This window comes from Hypomesus nipponensis, chromosome 9 (assembly GCF_054491055.1).
Source record: "Hypomesus nipponensis isolate SF chromosome 9, ASM5449105v1, whole genome shotgun sequence".
In the NCBI taxonomy this organism is placed as follows: Eukaryota; Metazoa; Chordata; class Actinopteri; order Osmeriformes; family Osmeridae; genus Hypomesus; species Hypomesus nipponensis.
Window position 1 is genome coordinate 13,499,895 of NC_140369.1, and position 18,334 is coordinate 13,518,228.

Below are 18,334 nucleotides of genomic sequence, written 5' to 3' on the forward strand. Positions count from 1 at the left end.
GTACAGTCTGACAGCCTATGGCCGGGGGCTCTTCGGTGGAACCATCATTCTGTATGCTGCATGCTATACGACACTGTATGCTGACAGGCTATGACAGTTGAGACTGTATGTGAGCAGAGCATGGAGATGTCCTCTGGGCTTCAAGTTTAGCTTCATTAGGAAGTCAGAAGTGGCTCCAGTGGTCCAGTGAGAGAGGGAGAAGCTATTGCTTGAGTAGCCTTGTTGATGAATGGCGAGCCCACCAAGAGCTTAGTTCTTGGTCAGGGGCCAGCAGTTTGTGTTTTGTAAATAAACTTCTCCTTTTCGAATGCATCTAGCTGCTCTTTTCATTTCCTCCCCATAAAGGTCCATGTCTCCCGGGCCAGCAGTGGGAACAATCCAATCTAGAAATGACTCAGACCGCCAAGTTTTGGTGGTAGAGCCTGCTGGGTAATTGACTGTTTACAATTTAGTGCTGATGGGGCTGCCTCCGTTCAGACAAGCACTGGGAGGCACTTGTTTGCCAAGTCTGTTTTGCTGATACAGCAGAACCCTCCTGCTATTTTAAGACCAGGTCATGAATAAGATAAAAGCAGGAGAATCAATTGGATGTTACTGCTCCGAGTGGTGAGTCCGTGCAGTGCCCTACCTCCATCTGTCATGTGTACGTCGACATGATAGATTGGTGAGAACGACAGAACAAACCTCTGATGGAGTCACTGTCATGGTGAGGAGAACCCACCTGTCAAACTCTTCGTTTCTATAGAAACATGAAACCAGTCGCAGACAAAGGGGCTTGCTTCATTACATTTCTCCGGGATTTTTGACCAGCCACTGCTGTCCTGTGGAAACTTTTGCTCCGCTATCTTCTTCTCTGGCCTCTGATTCCGTCTACTCCCATCTTCTATTCTTCAGCAGCCTGTCAGGCGTGCGGACCATTCATATACATTGTACATACATTGCTGAGTGATTAGTATGAATGAATGATTTCTACCACGTGTAGTAGTAGTAAGTGAGTCAGGATAATTATATTACAATAACATGATGGAGAGTTATGCCAATACAGCCTGCCTTGACTACTGAAGGCTAGTTAGTTCTGTCTGCATTTGCCTGATGAGCATCCAAGAATTCTCTCAGCTCGGGGATTGAGATGTGTTGCCATCAAAGAGACTCATAAAACGACTTGTGCATTATTCATTAATTTACTGCTGAACCTTGAAAAAAGGTAAAAGTGCTTCAAGGGGAGATGGATGTTTAGGTAAATGCAATGCAGTGAATCTGGTGCATTTTCACAAGGAGCTTTTTATTCCAGAGGCTGACTCACTTGGGACATCCTTGGGAATTTTAGATTGTTTTGTAAGAACACTTTTATTGTGAAGAGAACTGCACTGTATGTGGGTTCTGGCACTGGATGTTGCTGTGCTTTTTCAAGATATCTGAGGTGTGTTTCACTTTTCTTCTACGGGACTAAATATTCTATATACATAAACATGATGATGAAACCAAAAGCTACATCATCTTGCATCGCAAACTCTATGGACTACCAGTGCCACCTAGCTAAGAACCTTGGAAATACAATTTACAAGAACATAATAAAGTAAATGCACATTTTGTTAATTATGACGATGAAATTAAATGTGTGTGTCCATAAGTGTGGTGCATATGTGTGTGCGCACACGCATGTCACATTAACTCTGATTGGGTTTTCCTTTAGTTCTCCCTAGTTTACCCAATCATCTTATCCCCTGTTTGGCCTGTGTCCTGCCGCTCTGAGTGAGCTCCATTAAAGCCCAACAGGCTATTAACCCCAGAGTCAATCCTTCACAGGTTTGGCCACGGTTATGAACCCATTCCTGCGGCAGTTATAAACACTAGCCTTATTGTAGCATCTCCTGGCAAAAGCCAATTGAAGTCCTCAACCCCTAAATGAAAGGGCTTTTTAAGTTATACAGTGTAAAGAATACCTACTCCATCTCCCGGCAACACACACATTGGGATTTTGTCTTCTGGCTAACAAGAGTATGACAGCATTAATGTACCAAACGAATGACATGCAGTACAATTCCACCCATGTCAGGAAGCAGAGTGATGTCACTTCTCTGTCTAGAGGGCTGTGGTGTTTACTCTACACCCTCAGGTGCAGTGACTGAGATGTCGCTAGGCAACCGCACAGTCTCCGCTGTCGCTCGGTCCCTGGCACTCAAGTGGGAGCTTATGTGGACTTAAACTGTGACAGAGCAGAGCTGTGCTAGAGTACAGAGGAGAATTACAAGGGAAAATATTGGATTGGGCCGAGGAACAAAGAGCAGGAGTTTGGCACATTAGAACTGTGATGATGTGTAGACTGCCAATCCATCATACTCATGCTCAGACGGTGGCTAGCCAGTAGCTGAAAACAAATCGTGTCAGAGCTTGGAATCTTTGTATTTAGATCTAGTTCTTGGTGAGCTGGACACACTTTAAAAGCTGTTGCTACAACTTTCCCTTTGAAACTCCGCTATAGAGAATGTAATAGGCAGAGAAGTCATGAATATACAGTATAACAAGACAGCTTCTTTCTTACTTGGCTTGCAGAGGCCTACCTACAGAACTGGCAGCAGTAAATTTTGTGAGATTTTACTGCCACCCTGTGGGGAAATGAAGCTATTAGAACAGGTTCACAAGTAGTTTATTCATGTAAACACACACACTGTCATCTAGTAGATTTATTTTGCGGCATGTTTTTTTGCGGCATGATTATCCTAAACTTGACCATGAAAAAACAAGACATTTATTAAAATCATTTATTCAGACCTATATAAAATTATTTACATATGGACAAAAGTCTGTGCAAAATGTACAAGAAACCATTCTCAGATTATCCATGGAATTTCTCTGTGAGACAAACATGCTGACAGAAATTCACCAATAGGAAGACATTGTGTGCACAGGCTGTATAAGAGACACCGACAATTATAACTGTCATGTTATCAAATGTCAAGAACCTTGGTATAAAAAAGTACAAATGTTGCATGTCTAAAAGGGCTTGTATTGTAGATTGTTGGTGCAATAATACAAGCCTTAAATCCCAACCCAAATCACTAGGCATGCTGTATAGAACCCCACAAAGCCTTATGTCAGATTATAAAAATCTATTAACCATATTTTAGGGAACATAATTTTGGAAATTGAATCCCTCAGTGCAAGTGCAAGAATAAAAGCATGAAATCAACAAAAACACCAATTATATATCCTGTTATCAATGTGTTGCTACTAAATGGCACACACAAAAATATAGCACAAGTATAGATTTCCATACTTGGAAAGAAAGAAAATGTGTATAAACTGATTAAAAAATATACTAGACAGGGAATTAAAGCATAGTGCAACCAAACTCAGTGTTATTGCAATAAGTATACTACAAGATTATAATTATCTGACGTTTTACTTTTAATAAAAGTCATATACAAATACAGTATATGGCCTATTAACTGAATAACTCTACAGCGTCATATACTGTATGTGGTTGGTCAAAATATTACAAACCACCTTCAAAGTATTATACTTAAGATCATTAAAAGGGCCCACCAGGTGTGCCCGTTACAATAAGTGAGAATCCATACAAGTAGAACAAAAGTATGTATTTAGGAAAGTCTTGTCTTAGACTTAAAAAAGAACAATGGCCTACATGGTAGTCAGAGGAGCCGCCTGGATCATTGAGTTACATTTGAAGGTAGGATGAAAACAACTGAAATTCAAAAGGTATCCAGTCACTGAGGAGTCTCTTTATCCATCTCTCGGTGGAGATGAAAGTAAAAAAGACTATCTGAGGAAGATTCTGAAGTGAGAGAGGCAGGACTCTTCCCACCCAGGAGGATCTCCATCACTCTTTCTCTCTCTTTAGTCTCTTCACTTTAGGAAGCCTTTGTAGATGAGCTGGGAGCGATTGCTCTCTCTCTCGTTCTCCAGGCAGAAGAGCAGATCCCTGAGGTTCACCCTGGTGATGCGCTGACGGCTGAACTGCCTGGACGCCGCCGAACCTGGACTACCTGACACAGAAGGACTGAACCCCGGACCCTGCAGAGGGAGCCACAGGACAGATAGAGGTACATGACAGTGTGACAAAATGCTAGCCAACAAGTTCCATATCGGGTCTATTTAACCCTTGTGTTATCTTCAGGTCATTGTGACCCACCGTCGTATTGCGACAACTTTACCGCATACAAAAACAAAGTGAAGCATTTTCTTTTAACCGTTGGGCTGTCTCAGAGCCCCCACATTGCGAAGGTTAAAAGAAAATGACTTTAATTTGTTTTTGCATTGGGTAAAATTGGGTAAACACAACTTTGGGTCATGTGACCCGAAGGCAGCACAAGGGTTAAGTTAAGACCCTGGGATTTAAGATCTCAGGCTAGGGTTAGCAAGAACAGCCTTACATCTGCTCCAGCAGGAGAGGCTGCAGAGCCGGGCTTCCTCTTCTTCCTGGAGCCGATGGCTGCCAGAGCAGTAAGGTTGGCCTCCCTCTGTCTCATCTGCGCTAGCTCCTGCTGCTGCATCTGAACACACACACACAAAGAAAGGGAGCTAATGAGCACACCTGGGAAAAAACCACACCCATCCCACTGGGGACTGGCACAGCATAACAGCTCCAGGTCCACACCTCCGGGGCCTCCTACCTCTTTGGCCTTCTGTTTCAGTCGCAGCTGCTCCGGGTCTTCTTGTCGAGCTCGAGACTGAAAGACCCCGCAGAGCAGAGGACAGGGCAGGGGGTCACAGATTCATGTGAAAACAGGTCACCACACCAAGGCTCCACATACATAAAAAGGCCCGCCTTTATAATGCCTTCATTTTAAAAGACACTTTCCTCCAAAGCAACACACAGAAGATTTTGAAACTGCGACCTGCAGGCAAACGCTCTACCACTGAGCTACACCCATGGAAACAGGTGCAGTCACGCCTGGCCACTAGAGGACCCCACATTTCCAGAAATCCACATCGACGAGGTTATGAGTTTATGCCCCTGTACCTTTGCAGCCTTCATCAGGATCTCTCTCTCCTGCTCTTCTTTCCTCTGCTTCTCCACCTGCTCCAGGTGCTCAAAGAACTTGAGCTGGGCCCTCGCATCGCTACTCTGCTCGTACCGACTATCCTCCTGCCAAAAAACAGGGCAGTGCTGTCACTGTCAGCTGTCTGGTACAAGACCTTTTGAAGATACCGTACACGCAACCCCTACATTGATAAAGAATGTACCATAACTGACATACCTTGAAACGGATGTTTTTGTGCTGAGCCACCTCAGTGACCCGCTCCAGCAGGTTTCGGAGCCTCTGTTCGGTGGCATGGGACAAGAAGGTCACCACCTCTGGGCCCAGCTCTCCTACCCCACATCTCTTGCCTGGAGAGGACAGACACACAGCCATGGGGCATGTAGGAGGGAAGAGTAAACAGTTGAGCTCAGAGCAAATCCTACTTTCAGTGTGTGTGTGTATGTATGTGTGTGTGTGTGTGTGTGCGTGTGTGTAGGGGGGAGGAACCTCACCTATCTCCAGGATTCTCCTCTGCAGAGTGGAGGTATGGAGGAATGCCTCATCCTTACAGGAGCGCGTCACTGCCCCCACCAGCACAGAGTTGGTTGCTAGGATCCGAGCGCTCTCCTCAGACAGGTTAACCCCGGCCATGGACGCCACATCGTTGATGTCATCCTCCTCCCTGGAAGTGTTGACAAGCACACAAAATCAGCAAGACCCCGAGAGCCAACCCTCCCATTCAGAGGTCAGGTTTGTCTTGTTTATGAGGCAGACCTGTAGGTGCCTGCACAGGTCCCTCTCAGCTTATTCGTGTGGGCTGCAGTGGCCAGGGAAGCCGGGCCAGAAATGGTTTTAAAGCCAGGTATCAAACCAGGCCTTGCCATGGGGACTGAGGGAGAACACAGAGACAGATCCTGTCATGTTTCTTGGTTTACCACACAGGTAAATGTGCTGGTGTGTTCCCACACTCTTACCTTGCTGCAGCTGTTTGAACTGCATCTGTGGCTGCCCCAGCATTAAGCCACTGGGGGCCTGACCCCTCAGCGATACCATGGAGGTTGTTGCCAGGGTAACCTGGGGAGGCCTTACTACGGTCCCCTGCTGCACCTAGGGGGGGGGGGGGGGGGTATGCACGTATGGGTACACAGGTAAACACAAGAGACTTCCTTCATCTATAGAACATAATATTCTACAGTCTTACCAGTGATGCTGGGTGTCCCTGTTTGCAGATGACAGGGTGGAGGTGGGATCTGGAGGCTGAGGCAGCAGGCATTAGAGCTGGGCTGCTGAGGCCCACCAGAGGAGCTGGCTGCTGGCTCTGCTGGATGAATGTAGCTGAGTCTGGGGTGAGCTGCCTCAGGGCTGGAAGGCTTCTCTGGAATAGGAACACAGCATTTAGATCTATATTAGGCTCAGCATTTGTCGCAATGGGTGAGGTGAGAAACGTGATGGCGGTGGCAGCAAAGCTTGCCTTGAGAAAAGGCACAAGGTAAGGCTGAGGTGAGGAGCTGAGCTCTTTGTACAGCTTACAGGTGAAGTCCTCTGGTTCAATCTTGCCATCCTGTTAGAAACAAGCACAGAAGGAAGTAAATGATTAAATCAATGCAATATGTTAGTGGGGGGGGGGGGGACACGACACTGTTCCAATCTTAGTTTTTGTGCCCTACTATGGAAAATGCTAAAGCTAGACTACTCTCCACACTGATCATTCTTGTCCATGCCGGCTGTGATTGGTGGTGACTGCACTTACCAGCAGGTCTTTGACCAAGTCTTTGACGTTTTCCGCTGTCTCTGAAGACTGCTTCCCGCTGGATGCCAGTTTGATTAAAGTCGAGAGAAAGTTCTTGCATTTTTTCACGTTCTCCATGGTTTCCTACAGCAACACAATTCAGCATTCAAATCCTCCTCATACAATCAATGTATGAATACATTCAGCACGGTTTGGAGTATCGAGTATCAGCATGCCGTAAATAGGTAAATGGAGGCCCAGCCCTAGTCCTGATCAACAGGGGGACATAGGGATTGGATGAAAACTGGTGGCTCACCGTTGCCAAGGTGACAGTGGTCCCAGTGGATGGGCTGACTGTCTGTTGGGATGTGCCTGGTAGTGCTGCAGCTATAGGGGTCTGGGGAGGAAAACCGTAGAGAACAATGGCTAACTTCTGGAGTGTCTGAATTCATCACTTTTTTTTGTTCCAACAGTCCGAGTAAGTAGTAGTTGTAAATAACTGTAAACTGAGCGGTTTCGGTTGCTTGGGGTTGTTTTTAAGGCTGACTGTAGCATAGAAGCTATGCTGTGTCAGAAGCTACCAAAACTGAATGGTACCTGTAAAACCTGGGGTCTCTGAAGTGTGATGGTGACAGGGGCAGAGGTGAGGGCAGGAGACTCCTGCTTGACAATGGTGGGGGTCACCTGTCTGGGCAGGATGGAGGTACCAGGGGTCTGAGAAGAAGTAAAGAACACTAAGAGGTGTGTTCTCATCATTTGCTTTGAAACGGACAGCAACTGTCGGACACAAACGGTGTGGGTGTCTTATGCAGGAAGTCAGATAGCTGAGCGTTAGGGAATCGGGCTAGTAATCTGAAGGTTGCTAGATTGATTCCCGGCCGTGCCAAATGACGTTGTGTCCTTGGGCAAGGCACTTCACCCTACTTGCCTCGGGGGGATTGTCCCTGTACTTGCTGTAAGTCGCTCTGGATAAGAGCGTCTGCTAAATGACTAAATGTAATGTAATGTTAATGTGTTGTCTGGTGTTGGTGAGGTGGGTTAATACCTTTTTTGGTGTTTTATTCCCTGAACATGGGCACAGGTGGTCTTACCTGGACTGAGGAGATTTGGACCTGTGGTGTGCTTGTGGGGGCAGCAAGGCGAGACGCCTGCATCTGAGACAGGATCTGTTGGTGGATCATCAGCAGCTGCCCAGTGTCACTGCGCACCAGGACCATACCTGTGTTGAAGACAACATAACCTGCTTAAACCTACGGATAGAGATAGGAAGGAGTTTGAGGGCAACCAAAAAACCTGTCATCCGATGACACATTTCTGATGGAACTTATTTTACTTATCTAAAAGTCACTCGGATCGATGATCAATCCAGTTGATTATATTTTTGGGATATAGCTCATTTGCCACTTACCTGTACAGGACACATTACTAAAGATACCCAACAACTTGATGCAAGCTCCTCTTTCAACCAGCAGAAGACTTTCAATATCCCTAATGTTTTCTGTTGCTTACTCCAAAATTAAAGTTTGTTGCCTACCTGGGGGCAGCTGGATGTTCTGTAAGTTGGGCTGATTCGGGGATGTCTGGGAGATGCGCGGGGTTAACACCTGTGGCGCTACGGTTGTGATTCCGCCCGGGCTAGCAGCTGCTGTCACAGCAGGAGTGCACGTCTTTGGTGTGCTTTGCAGCAACGAGTTCTTGATGATTATCCCCGGTGTTATTAAACTGTCCGCATTTGCAACAACGGGTGGAACAGTCTGCGGTTCTGTCTTTATGATTGTTTGGACCGATGATTGGACCGCCTCTGCCTTGACAATGTGCGATCCTGCACTGGCAGGCACTGAGGAACTAGGTGACTGATCACTGTTTAAAAGTGGAGTTTGAATGCTCCTAAATGGTGCAGACGTTAAGGGATTCGGTGCTTTGACATTTTCCGTACAACTGTCCCCATTCAAAGTTGTATACGATCCTGCAGTTTGCATACACGGCTTCACAAGTGTTCCGGTAAGCCCACCACCCAAACCAGCAGCCGAAGATGAGGTAACAGTATTTAGTGGGTTAATACAAGTCTGAATGACACTGTTTGATGTGGGAGGCATTGTCACATTTGACAGTTTTAGTTCATTGCTGTCTACTGTACTGCCGCTTTCGCTACCAGTTTTTGACATCCCCGTTAGAGAGGAAGTGGTTCCTGAACTGTGAGAGATAATAATAGTGCTTCCATTAAAAGTTTTCACTGACGATGTAACTTTTTCCGCGTGATTTGAGACAGCATTTACACTAACAACAACTGTCTTGATTTGGTCATTTTCTGTCGATGAGTCCGACCCAGCCGGTGATGCATCCATAGCTAAAATGAAAACTGAACTGTGCTAATGACACTTGCACGTCCAGTCCCGATTTTGCAGCGGAAACAGTTCAAGCCAGACAACTTCCAAGTTCTACCTGAGTAACAATTGGCGTTTTCTTTATCTTACACTTAGGGAAACAGTTAGCTAGACAACGTTGTAGTAACACTGCATACCTGCTTTGGCAACCTCTTCAACAAGTCCCAGTTTGATCGGGACATTAGCTAGCATTAACGTTATTCCTTGTTCCGGTACTAGCCATGTGTTGGGCGCCTGTCTGAGTCTCAACCCCAGGGTTTATGTGAACCGAGCTTGCCAGCTCGGATTCAAGAGATCCCACAAGCTCACAGACTACTTTTTCGTCCACCTCTGTATTTAGAAAGACCTGGTACAGCAGATCAGAGCCTGACGCCATCTTCACACTTCTACGAGGTGTGTGTGGACTGAAATAGTTGCAAACTAACGTACGCCTGCGCTCATGAGATATAACGTCACCACGGAGATCCGGGTATTCGCGGATTGGTAGTTTCTACATGTTAGGGCGGGACGAATGGACAGAGATGTATGCCTACTAGACAGTATGGCATAATCAGCACAAGACAGCAAGACTGGGAAGTTACACTACACTATCATAAACGTTTAATTACAGGGAATTTCCTTCTATTGCTTGGCTGTTTCTTTCGGAAATGAGTTTTTTTCAAGTGTAGTTATATACACATACATTTAGCAACATAAAATCAACATTCCAGGGCATAGTGCACCTAGTCCCATGCTTAAAATGGCTGCGCCGATTCAGGGGCGCGAGGTAGCGATTTCTGATAACTTCACACCTTGCTTTTTAATCGCGTAGGTAGAGCATGAAGCAAAAGGTATAGGCTTGCTCACGTTTACCTGTCTGTGGTCTTAATATTAAATGAAGTACAAATGACGCCAATTTAAATGAAAGCAATGCATGCAATATATTGCTGTCATTTATCTGTAGCGTTACACGTTGCAATTTGTCAATACAAACTACCAATCTAGGCTATTTGATCCAATTTAATATAGGTTTGGCACCTGCTGTATATTATGCCAGTGATTATCCACCTGTTGGTCCAACTTAATTAATTTATCTATCCTTTGTGAATAGATGCAGAGCAAGAATGTCCGGGACGCCTTACATTGGGAGTAAGATAAGTTTAATATCTAATGCCCAAATTCGATACGACGGCATCCTATTCTCTATCGATACAGTTAACTCGACGTTGGCTTTAGCAAAAGGTAAGGTTGTCCGCAGTCCAGCCGCGTTTTTTGCTACCTTATCAGATTTAGCTACCGTAGCGCAAAATATTTAAAGGCAAGCATGAAGGCTGGTACAGTAGGCTACAGTCCAATCCCAAGTTAACGGTCCTTTTCTTTCAACAGTTAAGTCGTATGGAACAGAGCACCGACCATCAAACAGACCTGTACTTCCAAAACATTACACTTTTGAATACATAATCTTTAGAGGACTTGACATCAAAGATATTACTGTCTGTGAACCACCAAAATCCCTCCATTGTTTGCCTTATGACCCTGCCTTTTTGCAGGTAGGGTATGAGAACTTCACAAGCCTGCAATTCTGAGATATGTAGGGCCTAATCATATTTAAAGTTGTACTAAGTTGTCTAAGTTTTGTGATGTCTTTCTTTTTGCAGTCATCAATTTGCAGCTCATCTGCAACCTACCTGCCCCAAACACATTACAATGCACACAGCGGTGTGATACCCAACTACAAAGAACTGGATATAAGCTCTCTATTCAACCAGCAATATGCTACATCCCTTGCCCTTGGTGAGTTAGTTTTCAACCTGCTTGTTGTTTATAAAGCAGCAGTGGACAATGGTGTACTGTTCATGGGCACAAGCATACCTAACCTTTAGTCTTAGTGTGAAGAGGGCATTTACATTTAGTCATTTAGCAGCATTTACACAAATGTGTGCATCAAGTACCACTTCACCATTGGTAAAGCCTGATGGAAACGTAATCTCTATCGCCCATCATCTGTTCAACATGTCATCCAGCGCAATATGCTTCCAAATAATAATACCGCCATATAATATAGCATGATTATCTGCTGGATCTTCTTATAGGGTTGCAGGGTCTTTCACTCAGTGGTGGGGCGATGGTAGAGCATGCTGTCCAGACTGTGCCAGTGGTCGAGGCTGCCCAGGAGAGGGGCCAGCCAGCCTCCAAGCAGCAGAGCAGAGAGTCCTCTCGCTCCCAGTCTCAGAGGAAGCCTGGCGCTCACAGCAAGAAAGAACCAGGTCCTTGAGACCACTACAGAGGACGTTCGATTCAGCAGACTCAGCCTCCCACCATTAATTGTCTGACATTTTCATTTTCCAACCTGTATTTAGGACCGACTGCATCCCAGAGGGGCAACAGTGAGAATCGCACACCAAACCAACGTCAAGGTTTACTAGATCTAATCACTTGACAAGTTGTACAGTAACTCAAATGTCAGTTGTGGCACTTAAACTCAAAGTTAAGGATTAAACACAATCCTTATTCTTACAGGCAATCGCAGAAACCACGGAAGAGGTCAACTTCTTGTGGATGACTCAAAGACTACTACATTACATTTTGAGTCTGACTTTGATTTTGACACTGCTAATGCCCAGTTCTGTAAAGATGACCTTCCAAAGAAGCTTGAGGATCAAATAATCATTAAAGGTGTCTGCTTCGGATGTAATTGTGCTCCATAAGTACTGATTTACCGAGATCAGGAATCTATATCTGATCTTACATGTGGGAGGGAGAAAAGGTGTTTCCGAAATATATTATTTTCTAATCTCTTCTTCCTGCATCAGAGGCAAAGGTGGACTTTGGAGTGGAGACTCCTACTGGTGATGGCACGGCAGAGGAGGATTCTGTTGAAGAGAAGTTGCACTACAATCGAAACAAGTGCTTCTTTGATGGCGTCTCAGCCGACCTCAAGCCAAGGTGATTTGATGTTTGTTCCTTTTGTAGACCTTGAAACGTAAAATTAATCCGGACAACTGCTCATTATCGTTTCCTTATCTGTTCCAGACGGACAACCTGGGCAGAGGAGAAGAAGCTGAACATTGAGACATTTGGGGTGCCTGGACGTCTCCTGAGGGACAGAGGGTTCCGCCGGGGCAGTCGTGGCCGGAAAGGGCCGAGCAGGGCCCTCCAGCAGCCCAGACCCAAAGTGGGTCGTGGTAGTGTGAAGTCTAAAGGGTTAACACTTTGAATGTTCTCAGGTTTATTTTGTGTTCTGTCCTCGAGTAAAATTCAGTTGGTCAATGCCAACCCTCTCCGTTTAAAATCCAAAATATTTTCAACGAAAAATGGCAAAGTATTTGCTAGACAGACATGGCAACACATCAACTGATTTATCTTCAAAATATGTACTGGAATACATCTTGAGTTTATTAGTATTTTGAAACATCCTATTTGGTTTAAGCATTAGTATTTAGAGGCATCCAAATTGATATTGGCCCACAGGTTATAGAATAAATAAAGTACAGTTGAATGATGTATTTGATTTTTGTAAACACAATTACCAATGTTTTCAGGGCCTGTTTCCCATATGTAAAATACATTGATATGTGCTAATAGTTTTTTTTCTTCTCTTTTGTATTATTGTTAATGAAAATAATTGAATCCTTGGGAAAATGTAATTGTGACTTATCGTTTATTAATAAACAGTAAAAAATATTGTTTGTAAGGATGTTACTTCACATGGGCGCATCATTCTTTTATTAATTTAAAGATTACTATCATTATTCACAATTCATGAGGACCCTATGGTCCTCTTGAATCAATGCTTGGCGAAATCAGGGATGCAGAGAGAAGCCAGCTGATTGAACTTTGGGCTGAGATCCTGCAGATCTCCAATGTCCAAGGTGTCATCAGGGATGGAGATGACGTCCAGTTGGAACTGGGTTTCCAAGTCCCCCTCATCAGCATAGGGGTGTGGGTCATAGTCCCCCAGCTCTTCCCCTGGAGCCTGGATGGAGTACAACCTCTACAGTTTGGGAAGAGAGGAGTGGACAGTGTCCCATATGAGTTACCATTCTTGTCAATAATATATAATGACATATTTAATGATACTGTAAGGCAATGTAGTGTTAGCCTTTCACTGAAAAGGAACTGGATACAAACCTGGTGAAGCAGGGACAGAAAGTTTACATTTGTTTCAGAGCCACAGTTCAAATTATTGTTGCTATACTTCTTTATCTGAGCGAATCCCTGTTGAACAGAGAAGATGAATCAAGTTCATGTCGTCACCAAAACAGGAGACATTGGCATAGGATATATTAATCAAAATCTCAACAGTAAGTCACAGTACCTGATGGCGGTAGCTGTTTGTAATTGCCCACGGTGATATCTTGTGTTTTGAAAATGAAAGGAGTCAGAGGAGGGCAGATATGTAAGATTGCATTGAATAACAGACTCCTGTTAGCTACTGTCTGCACACATAGTAGTCTGTGTGCACAACTTTCTGTACGTACCTTGTACAGAGAGTTGTCTTTGAACAGTTGAAGATGCTCCTGTCCATAGCCTCTGGCACCATGAATACTGAAGTTTTGATCTAAAACCTGTGTGTGATAAAACAATGACATATTGTTCTCAGAGTATCAGTTTGTACAAATACCAGTATGTGTCACTCACCACATGTGAGGGATACCATCCGTACTTGCCGTTTTAGTGAACTGGCTTTGTTGCATTCCTCTAGGATTTGGATGCCATTGTGACCATATTGTTTTCTGTTGATCTGTAGGCAGCATTAGTGGCACAGTGGGAACCTTGACATAAAAACACAATAATGCAATCATTATAATTCCTGAAAAAATCACATCTTTCTTATCTTATCTCTTCATTGACCATGAGCAATTGTACCAACCATGCAGTCAGTTCCTGGTGCTTCTGTGTTAGTGTGGAGCAGGCTGTCTACTGAGCTGTCTACATGAATGATGGACTGCTCCTGTCCACAAAAGATGGCGACAGACAACAACAGGAAAACTAACAAAAACATATACAGATTAGTAAAGTCACATAATCATCCTCAACCTGTTAGTGCTTGTGCTTGGTGAATCCAGATGTCTTATAAGCCATGATCTACTGTTCTCTAATACTTCAGTTAACCCTAAAATAGACTTTAGATACTCAATGAATCTGAACAGTCTCTTACATAGCAACACAATCAAGGAGGTGAACACGATTCCGATGGCTCCGTATCCCATTTGTGTGACAGTAACTCTGCCTCTCTGGCAGTTGGGTGTGACAGAGCAGTCACACACAGTTACAGATAAGTTATACATCGCAAATTGGCCTTGCAAGTCCAAGATCTTCATCTCAACAGTGTGGGACCCAGCATACACACTGGTCTCTTTCACCAGATTCACTGAATGACCTGGTGAATTGAATGAAACAGAAACATACAGAGATTGAGTTGCTACAGGCAGTAGAAGCGGTTCACGTAATAAAGACATTTTAAAATGAACAAGGGTTTTTACCATATGAAGGATCCAGACTCCATTTCCCATCTGTGTCTCCCAGGAGTTGAAACAGGAAGGGCCCTCCATATGGATCCAGGTCCAGGTCAAAGGCTGTGATGTTGGCTGTGGTTGGGCCATCAGACACACACATGTCCACATTGCTCACTGTCAACTGTGGCACGTTGTCATTCTGATCCCTTACATGGATCCTCAGGGTCCCTGTGCCTGTCAAGGGCGGCTCACCTGCAGAAGTGAAAGACGGCAGGAGTCACATTGAATTTGGTGCTTGAATAGAAAGAACATCTGTTCTCAGATTAGCACTTATTCTTGGCTTTGTGTACCAACACGTTATGGAAACTGAAATGTAAATAAGTGTCACCGATCATCACCCCCCTACCGTTATCAACAGCGTAGAGTATGACCGTGTAGACGTCTTTGTCCATGAAGGGGGATTCTCTGTCCAGTAATTTGGCTGTGGTGATGTGGCCAGTATGGAGGTCTACAGTCACCCAGTCGTCTGGATCGTACCCCTTCACATACCTGATCCACACATAGAGGAGCATGCCATGTTCTTGACACACAATGATACAGTCACATGACGACAGTCTAATGAGTTTCTGTTAAAATATGAATTCTATCGATTGGATTGGTGTCGCGCCATCGTAGAGTGGCCAAATCTCACAGCATATCCCTCAAACTCGACCACTAACAAGCGCTGGAGAGAAATCTTACACAAACTCCTTTGCGTGAGTGGAGTCCAGGTCAACAGCAGTCATGGCCTCCACAGGGGATCCCACCTCTGCGTTCTCCATCATGGAGGTGTCTCTCACAGGCATGGTAAAGATGGGTGGGTCGTTGGCATCCTCTACGTGGATGACGATGCGCTCAGAGCTACGCTGAGGCAGAGCTGCGGTTGTGTCAACGGTCCACAGGCCAGAGATGACCCTGTTCTTCACCTCGCAGGAAAAGAATGGCTCCTCGTTCTCCACAGACACAGACAGTTCTCTCTCTGCACCATCCTCAAAGTCCAAGGGCTGCACTCACACAGTACAATACATAAAGGTTATAACAGGTAACAGGTGAGGCTCATCACTGATCCCTATGCTGTTCCTTTTGATGTTGCTTTTTAATAACGTCTATAAAACTTCTTTAAATGTCGATGATACGACAAATGTACGTCACATAACGTCAGTGCAATTGAAGGTGTTGTCATGAAGAGGACACAATTGGCAAGAGGCATTAAAGGAAAAGTAGCCCGACATACTTTTACTACAGTCAGAATTCCATCGTTGGTTTCAGGGTCCGTCTCAATCTTAAAGTGGCCTCCCTCATTTCCATCAATTGTGAACTTGGCTCTCCATGCTGGGGTACCCTTGGTGTCCATGTCAGTTACATGCAATCGGAGGGGTGAAATTCCAGTACTTCCTTCCAGCACCTTGCTGCTTCCCTGAAAGAAAGAAATTATGTAGGAGGGAGCGATCATGGAGGAAAAAGAGTAGATGAGAATGAATTCATGAGAGAGATCTTGAGAAAGAGTTCATGGAGGAGAGAGAGATCATGGAGATGTGTGATGTTGCTGAGTCAGATATGGACCTACTGTGTAGCCAGTGATAGTTGGCTGGTGGTTGTTCTCATCCTGAACGTTGATGATGACAGTAGTCAAACTTGAAAGACTGACCACCCCACCATGGTCCTGTGCCTTCACCACCAGTGTGTAATTCTCAGCTCCCTGGGGACAAACAGTAACACATTAGACTAACATACCTTTCTCGTGGTGCTTCACTGTGTCAGGTAGCAACAGAAGATTTATGCCAGAGTAGTAGAGAATGCTCTCTCATAAATACTTTACATAGCTGCAGAGTTATAGGCGGACATGATGATCTATGTTTGAAACATCACAGATGCTCGCAATCACATTTGAATGGAAGTAAACACCTAATCTAACTTGAATGTCCTCCATAGTTTACTTGTGGGTTTATAACTTGCCTCATATTCCAAGCAGCCTGTGAATGAGATTGAGCCATGGTTGTTGATGAAAAACTCAGCATTTGCCGGTTGTGGGGACACAGACACCATTTTGTAGTCAAACGTTGAGTTTGGTGAACCTCGCTGGTCTTTGTCATGGGCCAAGACAGAGAGTAGATAGGAACCTGTGTGACATTGAAAGAAACTCCATGTCACCTTCCTTATGACGTTACAGTATTATTAAACACAGGTTGGCACATGTTTGCATTCTTTACCTTGTCGGGTCGACTCTCCAACGTCGATTATATACATGTCTTTCTGAAAGAGTGGTGGATTGTCGTTGATGTCCAATATGCCAATCTCAACACCTAGTTTTGTATCAATTGTTTGATCTGTCTTCCTTGACTCAAATTTAAGCTGTAGACAGAACATGTGCCACATGAAACCATGAATAGAATGATTGGAAGGTGAATGTACAACGAGCAGTGAGAAATGTGCAAATGTTTGTAACAGTTGACATTGTGAGATCCAGTGAGAGAGATATGTCAGGCTGTGTATGTGCTCACTCTCAGGTTTTGGTGTTCCTCATAGTCGACTGCCTTGTGGACCAGCACAGTTCCGCTTGCTTTATCGATGGAGAGGAGTCCCTTTGGCTCCTTATCCACCCCTTCCCCCATGAGCTCAAACAGCACCCGGTACGTTTGCTCAATCTGGATCTAAGACCATTGTTATTCCATGAAAGCTTAGTTTAACTAAATCAGCAGGTGGAGGATGGAGAAATGCATTGTATTTCAATAGATTTGATTAAATGTATTCCACCATTGTTTATGTTTAAAAAAATGTGCTGAGGGAAAGATCTTTAATTTGTTCCACCTGATGAAACAAGCTTCGGAGCAGTTGACTGTTGTTGTACTTACTTGGCCTAGCTCATAAGGAAAGGGTCCAGGATGGCCCTCTTCAATTTCGAACGAGCTGATGATCCATGCCCTCTTCTGGCGTCTCAGGGATGCCGTGCCGCTGACACAGGCCAGCCTACACACCTGGTGACCCCACTGACTGATTATTCAACTGGAAGTAAACTCCGTCAGTAAGGAAACCCTACAGACCTGCTGTATAAATGCTGCTTGAGCAGGTGGTGGATTACATCATTATTCACAACCTGTTTTTCTTTCTGGTTTCTAACTCCAACTTCATAATATGAAAATGTGTTATCTGATTTAGTTTACAATTCAACAACCACTTGACAAATGTGGACTCATTTGTTCAAAGTGAATGGTGTTGCATGCATCTCCGGACATGAATGGTATTGTTCCTGTTTGACGACACAACCAACATTTTACTCCCAGGACACTATGAAACAGCTTCGTATGACACCCAGAGAAGTTTCACCCAGCCAAGCCCTCTAAATTGAAAAAAAAAAAGTTACTGTGAACCTCCTGATGGTTAGCGAAGCACACCTGCCCATCTTGGAACAGCTCAGTGTATTGAAGCAATAAGATGACATGATATGAAACATAGTGTTTACATTGATGTTACAAGCTCAACAATCTGTCATATTATAATATACTATCCATGCATTTGCATGTACTGTATGCCTGTGTTATTTAAATTATACACCTGAATCAAAGGTATACAGTTCAATTTACAATGTTAAAACAGTAAATACAGATTGTGTACCTCTTTGACATTTTGCCACAAAAATAGTATTTTTAAGTATTCAAAGTAAGAAGCAGTAGATTCTCATGTTACAAGAACGTTTAAATATACTGTGTCCAGGAGAGTTGTACACATTCTATGTATAGAAAGTGTACAAAAATAATAGAA

At 44.3% G+C, this 18,334-nt stretch overlaps 3 protein-coding genes across 4 annotated transcripts; 1 reads left to right on the plus strand and 2 right to left on the minus strand.

The window, feature by feature from the left end:
- Positions 1-2,748: 2,748 nt before the first annotated feature.
- Positions 2,749-9,514, minus strand: taf4a (TAF4A RNA polymerase II, TATA box binding protein (TBP)-associated factor). The gene is made up of 15 exons (XM_084704947.1): positions 8,249-9,514; positions 7,806-7,933; positions 7,312-7,428; positions 7,031-7,111; positions 6,736-6,858; positions 6,457-6,546; positions 6,187-6,360; positions 5,960-6,092; positions 5,760-5,874; positions 5,498-5,667; positions 5,223-5,353; positions 4,985-5,110; positions 4,635-4,691; positions 4,395-4,514; positions 2,749-4,035 (listed from the first exon to the last, which is right to left on the minus strand). The coding sequence occupies exons 1-15, from the start codon at positions 9,057-9,059 to the stop codon at positions 3,868-3,870; spliced, it is 2,544 nt and encodes an 847-aa protein (XP_084561073.1). The 5' UTR covers positions 9,060-9,514; the 3' UTR covers positions 2,749-3,867.
- A 123-nt stretch (positions 9,515-9,637) lies between these two features.
- On the plus strand, positions 9,638-12,771 carry LOC146273032 (protein LSM14 homolog B-like). 2 transcript variants are annotated; one of them, XM_084704948.1, is made up of 9 exons: positions 9,638-9,928; positions 10,189-10,319; positions 10,464-10,627; positions 10,736-10,871; positions 11,171-11,344; positions 11,438-11,494; positions 11,598-11,753; positions 11,891-12,023; positions 12,111-12,771. In XM_084704948.1, the coding sequence occupies exons 2-9, from the start codon at positions 10,202-10,204 to the stop codon at positions 12,292-12,294; spliced, it is 1,122 nt and encodes a 373-aa protein (XP_084561074.1). In that variant the 5' UTR covers positions 9,638-9,928; positions 10,189-10,201; the 3' UTR covers positions 12,295-12,771. The 2 variants fall into 2 exon arrangements, with proteins under 2 accessions (XP_084561074.1, XP_084561075.1); XM_084704949.1 differs by lacking the exon at positions 9,638-9,928 and having other exon boundaries at positions 10,105-10,319.
- On the minus strand, positions 12,722-17,975 carry cdh27 (cadherin 27). The gene is made up of 17 exons (XM_084705795.1): positions 17,937-17,975; positions 17,428-17,550; positions 17,077-17,226; positions 16,786-16,927; positions 16,528-16,695; positions 16,143-16,270; positions 15,810-15,992; positions 15,278-15,579; positions 14,943-15,085; positions 14,564-14,788; positions 14,239-14,460; positions 13,951-14,069; positions 13,748-13,852; positions 13,559-13,645; positions 13,396-13,434; positions 13,209-13,295; positions 12,722-13,071 (listed from the first exon to the last, which is right to left on the minus strand). Exons 1-17 carry the CDS (start codon positions 17,973-17,975, stop codon positions 12,865-12,867), a joined length of 2,469 nt encoding a protein of 822 aa, XP_084561921.1. The 3' UTR covers positions 12,722-12,864.
- Between the last annotated feature and the right edge of the window lie 359 nt (positions 17,976-18,334).